The sequence below is a fragment of the Hyaena hyaena genome, unplaced genomic scaffold (genome assembly GCF_003009895.1).
Source record: "Hyaena hyaena isolate Hyena2069 unplaced genomic scaffold, ASM300989v1 scaffold_211, whole genome shotgun sequence".
NCBI classification, from domain to species: Eukaryota; Metazoa; Chordata; class Mammalia; order Carnivora; family Hyaenidae; genus Hyaena; species Hyaena hyaena.
Genome location: NW_024080847.1, coordinates 686783 through 696774, shown reverse-complemented (window position 1 = coordinate 696774; position 9992 = coordinate 686783). Strand labels below are relative to the sequence as shown.

The window sequence follows — 9992 nt, the reverse complement described above, 5'->3', positions numbered from 1 at the left end:
GTCACAGCAGCCGGGAGAGGGCGTTCGTGGGAGCTGTGGCTGAGGGTGGAAGAAGACAACTGGGGCCCAGACTGTGACCCAGCAGGGAGGGTGGGGAACAAACACCTAGACTCTTCTCTCTTCGTGCCAGCCAGTCTCCTTCCACCGCTGCCCAGTGGATGAACCGCCAGAAGCCAAAAGGCGGGCCCCCCCCCCCCCGAGCGATCCAGTCCACAGGGGTCAGCCTCCCAGGGCTCAGAGCGCACAGAGGAAGGTGGAGAATGGTGGGGGGGGGGGGAGGGGTAATCAGCACATGCCCATGTGGAATCTGTGGCACTAGGTGCTGGGAGGGTGCACGAGATGAATAACACAGAGGTCTCCACCCCGAGTTCCTGATGACAGGCTGACAGTAAACAGCTGCATATGATTTGAGAAATAAATGAATCTTATGTATGTTATTATAGAAGTGTGAACATTGCTGGGGCGCCTGGGTGGCTCCGTCGGTTAAGCATCCGACTTCAGCTCGGGTCATGATCTCCTGGTCCGTGAGTTTAAGCTCCGGGAGTTCGAGCCCCGCATCAGGCTCTGCACTGACAACTCAGAGCCTGGAGCCTGCTTTGGATGCTGTGTTTCCCTCTCTCTGCTCCTCCCCCGCTTATGCTGTGTCTCTGTCTCTCAAAAATAAATAAATGTTAAAAATTTTTAATTAAAAAAAATGAAGTGTGAACATAGATGTGGTGACCCCCGTGACTTCCACCTCCTGCCGTTCCTGCCTTGGCACAGTCCTCCTTGGCACAATCCTCCTTGGCACAATCCTCTCCTCTGAGATCTGTGACTCGCCGCTAACCCACAGAATGTGGCAAGGATGGCATTTTCTTGGTTAGTTACACTATATAAGCTTCCATTTTAGCAGATTGGAGAGAGATTCTCCTTGCTGGCTTGACGAAATAAGCAGCCACACTGAGGAGCCCGTGTAACAAGGAGCTTTGGAAAGTTCTAGAAACTGCAGGCAGCCTCTAGTAAGTGAGAGCAGCCTCTAGAGAATGTCTAGTAAGAAGCCAGGGCCCCCAGTCCTATACCCAGGAAATGAATTCCACCAACACCCTGAATGAATTAGAAGCATGTGACTTCCCCAGTCAAGCCTCCAGATGTGAACACACCCCAGATGACACCAGGATCACAGCCCTTTGGGACCTGGGGCAGAGGACCCAATGAAAGCCGTGCCCAGACTCCTGGCCCACAGAAACTGTGTGATAATAAACAGGTAGAGTTTTTTCTTTTCAATTTTTAAAACTTTTAATTTTTGACATACAGACAGAGGCAGAGGGTGAGTGGGGGAGGGGCAGCTGACTTTGGCTCAGGTCATGAACTCATGGTTCATGAATGGTTCATGGTTCATGAATTCAAGCTCCATATCAGACTGTGCTGACAGCTCAGAGGCTGGAGCCTGGAGCCGCTTTGGGTTCTATGTCTCCCTCTCTCTCTGCCCCTCCCCCACTTGCACTCTGTCTTTCTCTCTCTCTCTCTCTCTCAAAAATAAATAAACATTTAAAAAATGCCTTAAAAAAAAAGCAAAGATTAAAATATCACTGGCGATGTCATGACCCAGAATGAGCCCTGTTAACATTTTGGTTGTTTCCTTTCAGTTATAGGTATCATGTACACAACAGTGTTGTGTGACAGGGACAACCCTTGTCATAGACAGACCCCTAGGCTTGGTCTAGGAACTCTCCAGGACCAGCAGAAGCAGCTCATCATGCACCTGGGTGGTGGCACCCTCCCTCACACACACACCCCAGGCCACTAGGCACACACTCAATGTCCCCCATCCCCATGCCCCTGGGTGTCAGGTGTGGAGTCAGATGGACGGTGGAATTCAGGCCTCCTAGGGTGAGAAAGACACGGTCTCTGGGTTGTTTTTTTTTTGTTTTTTTTTTTAAAGTAATTTTTTTAATGTTTTATTTCTAGGAGAGAGAGAGAGAGAGAGACAGCGTGAGCAGGGGAGGGTCAGAGAGAGAGGGAGTCACAGACTGAAACAGGCTCCAGGCTCTGAGCTGGCAGTCAGCACAGAGCCCGACGCGGGGCTCGAACCCACGAACCGCGAGATCATGACCTAAGCGAAAGTCGGACGCTTAACCGACTAAGACACCCAGGCACCCCAAGACACGGTCTCTGGGAATATAAGACTGTGGTCAGAAAAGGGCCAGTGAGTGTGCGTGTATACATGGATATATGTACTTGTACAGTTTAATGCAGGAGAGGGTTCCCACTAGTTGCTCAGGACTCATCTTGGAAGCCCACAAACTCTGCATGACTCAGGTGTTCTTATACACTAGCTGTCCATGGTGTGATTGGAGCCCCTCAGTTGTGATGGTCAAGTGCAGTGCACAGCATGGATAACTGTACACAGCAGTCCTGTCAAAAGCCCACAGTCGGTCCAGCTCTGGAAGAGGAACCAGCTCTATCCCATATGTACCTCAATTCCATGTCTGAGAGCAGGAACCAAAAATATTGAGAATCCATTGAAAACAGGAGAAGGGAATGGAGGTCACAGGATCAGAACAGCCTCTGGCTAGCCACCTACTCTGTCCTGGTAAGAAGGGGTCACGAGATTACAAAATGGGTAAGAAAATCCTCTCACCTATCAGCTCACGGCTGTAATCCCGGGCCTCTGCTTCCCTAAGCTTTGTTCTATTTTCACTCTTCTTTCCTAGGAGCAGTCCCCAATTGGCTGCAAGGGCTTAGTGGGGACTTAACACCACTTCTCTGACATCTCCTGCACTCAGCCGTGGGGCTGCACAGCCCCCCGTTACCTTTGTCCCTCGGCTCACCTCCTCCTGACATTCTCCTGTGCTGTCTGATTCATCAGGCCTTCTTTGCTCCCCTCTGGAGGACTCCGGCCTGTGAGCAAGGAGGGCCCACTGTTAGAGAGCCGAGCCACCCTTGTGGATTCCGTCTAGCTTGGGTGCCGGCCACAGGCAGGGCCTGAGAGATGGGCAACGTGATGGATGGCAAGTCGGTGGAGGAGCTGAGCAGCACCGAGTGCCATCAGTGGTACAAGAAGTTCATGACCGAGTGCCCCTCCGGCCAGCTCACCCTCTATGAGTTCCGCCAGTTCTTCGGCCTCAAGAACCTGAGCCCGTCCACCAGCCAGTATGTGGAGCAGATGTTTGAGACCTTTGACTTCAACAAAGTGAGCAGAGAGGCCTGGGGGGTGTGGGGGGCGCTGGATGGTCGCCCCGGGAGGCCCGGCCAGTGCGGGGCTGGGAGGAACAGGTGGCCGAACGTGGTATCTGCTGGAGGAGGGGGCACGCTTCATATGTTAGGGAGTCCGTTGATCTAATGGTCATTGAGCACCTACTATGAGTCAGGCATTGGGGGTTCAGAAACAAACCAGAGACCGCCTGGGCCCTCACTTTCCTGGGGGAAGACAGAGGGGTGCACGGGTTAGTGTACCCAGAGGCCCAATCTAATGGCTTCCCCTTGGTTTACTCCAAAACAAGTGTGAACACCTACAAGGCAGTCGTCGCGCACCTGCTGAGTGCTGGGTGCCCATACCTGGTGCTTTTGCCTGGGGCCCTTAGATGCTCACAGGGCGCAGGAAGAGGAGGAATGGAGAGGAGAGAGTAGGGTGAGAAGTCTACAGCCCTGGCTGGCCTGGCACAAGGGACCTGCGTTACCTGGGTCACCCTTGATGCTCTGGGGACAGGCAAGGCTTGCCTGGTCGCTGGGACATCCAGGCTACTCCCAACTCCAAACTGCCCAGTGACCTCAGCTCACCTTCTCTCAAGTGGGCCTGAAGGTCTGCACGGTGGTCGAACTGTAATCTCCCCGAGTAATCACCAGGACTCCCGATCAGCTTTGGGGGGGACTGGGTACAGCGAGGTAGGACCCTTAGCTTCCATCAGCTGGGTGGTCTCGCGCCCAAGAACTACCCCCCATGCTCTGCTCATTGACCTGCCTTTGCCATGGAGGTTGAGAGCATGAGTTAAGATATTTGTTGACATGGAGAGCAAATCTTCCATTTATTTGGAGCAATTCAGTTAAGATGCAGTGGGAGGAGGCCCAGGTCTACAAACCTGCCTCCTCACCCTGGCTGGTCCCCTCTGCCCCCCGCCCCTGCGCTCACGGGAAGCATGAGGATGTGATATTCCCCTGCCGTGCATCCACTGCGAGCCGGGAGAGGCTGCTCAGAACTTTCTCAGCCCCCCTCACTGCCTGGAGGGTCCAAACACCATGGTGGACAGGGCTTCTAAGGACAGCTGGGGCTCAGAGGCTATTTAAAACTCACTAATGTTTAGGGCTAAGGGGCGAAAGCAGATTATGGGCTTTGAGTCCCAACCTCAAGGGCAGCATCCTGGTGCCCACTGGCTTTCCTGTAGGGGGTGTGGGGGGGAGCAGAGCGCTGGGGCTTATGGGCGTGGAGACCAGAAGGGAGGGCATCGGCATGCGGGACCCTCCCCTACTCACCTCCCCCCCCCCCCACAGATGCTCCAGGAGAAGGTATAATCTTGAACAGGAGGGAGAAGAGTCAGTGGTTGAACCTCAACACCTTACACCTAAACACACTAAAATATCTCGGCTTCTCACCTGTAAGGAAACCCTTTGGGTCAAGATACATCACCAAAAGGATGCCCTGAAATCACATCTATGACACCAGGGAGGGACGACCCATCAACCCTGTATTTTGCAAGCCCCACCGCCACTGTCCCAAACCTGGCTTCCCTGATTATGTCCTGCACACCTTCACCTTTGGGCATTTGTGATGCCTGGGACCCTCATCTTTTAGAATTCTGCTTAGCTCACATCTGTCTCTACTCAAATGTCTCCTTCCCACTGATACTTGCCCTGAGTTCCTGATTGAAACCCTATTTAACCAGGATTAGCCCCTACCCCTGCATTTCCTGTCCCACCTCCCCTCCCCTGCCCCCCAGAGCACACATCATCTTCTAACACTGATATTGAATAACACGCAGCCACCACCATGTTTGTTGTGTGTCCTCTGCTGGAATGTGAGCTTCATGAGGGCAAGGATTTGTGTCTGGCTGACTCATTGCTGCATCTCCAGCACCTAAACAGTGCCTGGACCATGGTAGGCGCTTAACAAATATTTGTTATATGAGTGAATGAGTCGATGAGCAATCATGAGTTCTACGGGCTAATTGTGTATCTTACAGTGCACATTAATTTAAATACATAATTATTAAAATGAAGAGCATCTTTGTAACACCTAAAGGGGTTTGCATACACCAACGGTGTACATCACACTTGGGACAATATTGCCTTCTACCCGTTGTCACGAGCACAGAGCAGTGTAGCAGATTGGCTTAGAGACGGGCCAGCCAATCTAAGTGTGCGCTAAATTAAACATGGTGTGCAAACAATGGCCCATGGACCTATTTTTTTTAAATGTTTTTTATTTATTTCTAGGAGAGAGAGAGACAGCGTGAGCAGGGGAGGGTCAGGGAGAGAGAGAGTCACAGACTGAAACAGGCTCCAGGCTCTGAGCTGGCAGTCAGCACAGAGCCCGACACGGGGCTCGAACCCATGAACCGTGAGATCATGACCTAAGCGAAAGTCGGATGCTTAACCGACTAAGCCACCCAGGCGCCCCCCCATGGACCTATTTTTATAAGTGAGGTTATTAGAACACACCACACCCACTTGTTTACCTATTGCCCAGACTGAAGGATTTGCTATCTGGTCCTCTATAGAAAAAGTTTGCCAGCCCCTGGGTAGAAGGCAGTTATATCCCACCATTCTGTGCTGGGTGGGCAGGACCAGGGGGTGCAGCAGTGTGAGTGGGGAGTGTGATCTTGGGGATAAACAGGTACTCTGCTTACTTCAAAGTTTTGCCTGGGCTTGGCCGCGCCTGGCACTCAAGCAGGTGCACACATATCGATGTAAATCTTCACTCTGGCGTCTGAGCGCCGGGCAGGATTTAGGAGGCCCAGTTTCTAGGCAAAGTGTGCCCATTCGTTGATAGTTGGTCTAGCCCCTCCTCTCAACTTTAGCTTTCATCGGGAAATGGAGACAAAAATCCCAGCTCCCGGGGTGGTGGTAAGATTCAGTGAGTAAAGCTAATGAAAACACTCAGCATGAGAGGCACCAGAAAGAAGTTAGTATGACTGTAGTAGCATTACTGAGTCTAACCCAGACCACAGTCTTGAACATGTGCAGCCAGTCCCAGCTTCAGGTAGAGAAACGGTGACTCAGAGACACCCTGTGCTTGTTCCAGGCCACACCTCTCCTAAGATGTCAATTAGGTCTTTCAGGCACAAGAGCCCATACTTATTTTTTTTTTTACCAATGTTTATTTATTTTTTTAATTTAATTAATCAATTAATTGATTAATTTTTTAAAATTTACATCCAAGTTAGTTAGCATCTAGTGCAATAATGATTTCAGGAGTAGATTCCAGTGATTCATCCCCTACGTATAACACCCAACAAGTGGGTTCTTTAATGCCCCTACCGATTTAGCCCATCCGCCCTCCCACAAGCCCTCCAGCACCCTTCACTTTGTCCTCTGTATTTAAGAGTCTCTTATGTTTGGTCCCCCTCTACGTTTTTATATTATTTTTGATTCCCTTCCCTTATGTTCATCTGTTTTGTTTCTTACATTTCACATGAGTGAAGGCATATGATATTTCTCTTTCTCTAATTTCACTTAGCATAATACCCTCTAACTCTATCCACGTTGTTGCAGAAGGCGAGATTTCATGCTTACTGATCGCTGAGTAATACTCCATTGTATCTATATACCACATCCTCTTTATTCATTCATCTTTCGATGAATATTTGGGCTCTTTCCATACTTTGGCTATTGGGGTGCATGTGTCCCTTTGAAACAGCACTCTTGTATCCTTTGGATAAATACCTAGTAGTGCAATTGCTGGGTCATAGGGTAGTTCTACTCTTAACTTTCTGAGGAACCTCCATACTGTTTTTAAGAGTGAGAGCCCATACTTTTCCATTGCTTCTTTTTAGCCATTTAAACAAAATATGGAAGTAATTTTGTACAGCTCACTGTAAACGTTTCCCACAATCTGGAGAGATAAAAAGTGAAAAGTGGAAGTATCTTCGCCCCGTGTGCTCTTGCCCAGGGGAAATCTCCCCGGCTGTTTGCTTGTTTCTCTGAGCACTGCGGCATGGGGGGGGGGGGGGGGGGGGGGGGGGGGGGGGGGGGGGGGGGGGGGGAGGAGTTTGTTTGCTCTGTTTTGAGGACAACCCGGGTGGGGTGTGTGTGTGCAGAAATGGGATGAGCTAAGGTGTATGTGAAAACCTTAGTAACTCAGGGAAGCACCGAGCAAATGTTCGCCGTGATCCTGACACCCACTGTGGGGCTCTGGCTCATCAAGGTCACACCTGAGGCCCAGCGCTGGCACAGAGCCAGGAGATCTCAGAGGCCATCCTGTCCAGCCTCTGCTGCTCGCTTTCAGTGATGGGGAGCTCATTATTGCACAAAGCTGGTGTCTGCTGTGGGCAAATCTGCCTGTTAGAGTTCTTCCCACTGACCCCAAACATGCCTCTGGGCAACTTCCTGGGCCCAGAGCCAGGGTTGTGAGTAAGTGCAGGAACAGAGGCTGGACTCCAAGTTCATAGGCTCGAGTCCTAGTGCTCAGCCTTTCTGCAAAACACAGGCTTCCCTTTCCCAGCGTCACTGGGCTTGCGGGTGAGATGGCCAGAGGCAGGCTTATGTTCCCTGCTTCCCTGACTGCACTGGAACAGCCTGTGAAGTCTGGGGGGACCATGGACAAATTTCCTGCAGGCATATCTTATGCCACCCTGTCCCATGGTCAACCCAACTCAAGAGGACATCACCTTTCCCGGGGAAGCCACCGGGGCTTCTCCTCTGGCCTCTCCTCTGGCGGTTGCCCAAGCACAGTCGTGTTCTTTTGTTCTGTGATTCCGTAATGTCCTGTCCAGATGCGGTGCTGTTACATCGCGATGGCATCGTGACATCCTTATAAAAATAATCATGGGAAGGGTAGTGACAGTAATAGCGAACATTTACTGAGTGCTTACTGTATGCTAGGCAGTGTTGCGTGCTTTAGATACATAAACTCATTAATCCCTCCACAGTCCCACAGAGGTAGGTACTATTGTAACTATCATAGATGAGAAAATCAAGGACCATTGAGTCTTTTGTCCCAGATTCCACAGCTTTGAGAGGGTGAAAGAAACCACGATTCAAACCTGCGCCCCCAACACTGCACTCCCATCAGGACCGGGTTCATGTCTTACTGAGTTCTGAAGCCTCTATCACAGCATGTAGTAGGTGCTCAGTAAAGTTCAAAGAATAAAGGTAAGACCGAGAAGAGTGAGTGTTCCTTGCCTCCGCATTTACCTCCTGCCGTCTTCCCAAACCACGCCCCCTTTTCCTGGGGGTTCAGTTTCTCTTCTCCCGCCTACACAAACCTTCTTGCAACCGGAAGGGCTCAGGTTTGAGAGTCACATGGGGGCAGCCAGTAACGGCCAGCGCCGAAATGCCAGTGAAGAGGTCGCACGACCGTGGACACCCCCTGGGGTCCGGTTTACGGGAGCTGCTGGGCAGCCTCTGGGGCAGGCGGGGTGGGCTGCGCGGGGGTCGGGGACAGATCTGCGGGCGCCCGGCAGGAAGGGCGCGGGGCGCGGGCGGCTCAGCCTCTCCTGGGGCCTCCGCGGAGCGGGCTCAAGGCGGCCGCCCCTCTCCCCCAGGACGGCTACATCGACTTCATGGAGTACGTGGCGGCGCTCAGCCTGGTCCTCAAGGGGAAGGTGGAACAGAAGCTGCGCTGGTACTTCAAGCTCTACGACGTCGATGGCAACGGATGCATCGACAGGGACGAGCTGCTCACCATCATCCGGGTAACTCCAGGTGCAGAGGGCCAGGCCCGGGGCGGGGGCGGGGCCGGTGGCCCCGGGAGGCCGGGACTCCGAGCTGACAGCCCGAGGGTGGGCGAGTTGGGTCTTCAGCAGACAGAACTGCAATCTCAGAAAGGGACAGGGTTGGGACTGAGGGTCTGGGGGTGGGGGTGGGGTGGGCAGCCGAGGCCCTCACCGGCTGCGTGACCCGGGCCACGTGCCATCCACTCTCTGAACCTCTGTTTTTTCCATCTGTACCGAGAGACGAGCTCCTAAATCCCAGCGCTGCCTCTAGCGCGCACTCTGTTGCTCGGGCACCGCCTAGACGGAACTAGGACGGACCCCCTCACTTCTTTTTCTCCGCAGGCCATCCGAGCCATCAACCCCTGCAGCGACACGACCATGAGTGCGGAAGAGTTCACCAATACGGTGTTCTCCAAGATTGATGTCAATGGGGATGGTGAGGAGACCGGGGCGGGGCCGCCAGGGCAGGGGGCGGGAGGGCAGAGGGAGGCCACACCCCCCAGCTGCCCCCGCCCCAGCCCCGAGTCTTGGATCTTAGGGCCCCCTGGACCGGATTGTGGTCTCTGGCTCCTCTGCCTGCCCCCCTCACACCACTTCCCCTAGCATTTGGCTCGGTCCCCCTTGCAAGACTCCGGCTCTGGGCCCCCCGCACAATGGCGCCAGGGAGACGTGAGCACCTCCTTCCCCGTGACTCCCTGTCTCTCTGCCCCAGGGGAGCTCTCCCTGGAGGAGTTCATCGAGGGCGTCCAGAAGGACCAGATGCTCCTGGACACGCTGACACGGAGCCTGGACCTCACCCGCATCGTGCGCAGGCTCCAGAACGGCGAGCACGAGGAGGCGGGAGAAGGGGCCGGGGCGGGCGGCGGGGAGACTGAGGCGGCCGGCTGAGCCCACCGCCCCGCTGCTTCCGTACCGGGGAGGGGATGCGTGTCGGTGCCTGGGGTCATCACTGTTGTCATACTAGATGCAGACTCGCCCCTCTGGGGTGCACGGCGGAGGCAGAGGGGCCGGGGTGGAAGTCCGGAAGGATGGTTCCCGAACCCCTGAGCAGGACTCAGCGGGTGGTGACTGCCCCCTGCTGGGCGGCCCGCGGGCCCGTCCCTAGCCCCAGCTCTTCCCACCGAGTTTCTTTCTGGAGTCCCA

General features: G+C 53.6%; 1 protein-coding gene across 1 annotated transcript; it reads left to right on the top strand.

Annotated features, from left to right (window-relative positions):
- The first annotated feature begins 2971 nt into the window (after positions 1-2971).
- On the top strand, positions 2972-9737 carry LOC120238694 (guanylyl cyclase-activating protein 1). Its single transcript, XM_039242598.1, has 4 exons — positions 2972-3172; positions 8679-8828; positions 9192-9285; positions 9562-9737. Exons 1-4 carry the CDS (start codon positions 2972-2974, stop codon positions 9735-9737), a joined length of 621 nt encoding a protein of 206 aa, XP_039098529.1.
- The last annotated feature ends 255 nt before the right edge of the window (positions 9738-9992 follow it).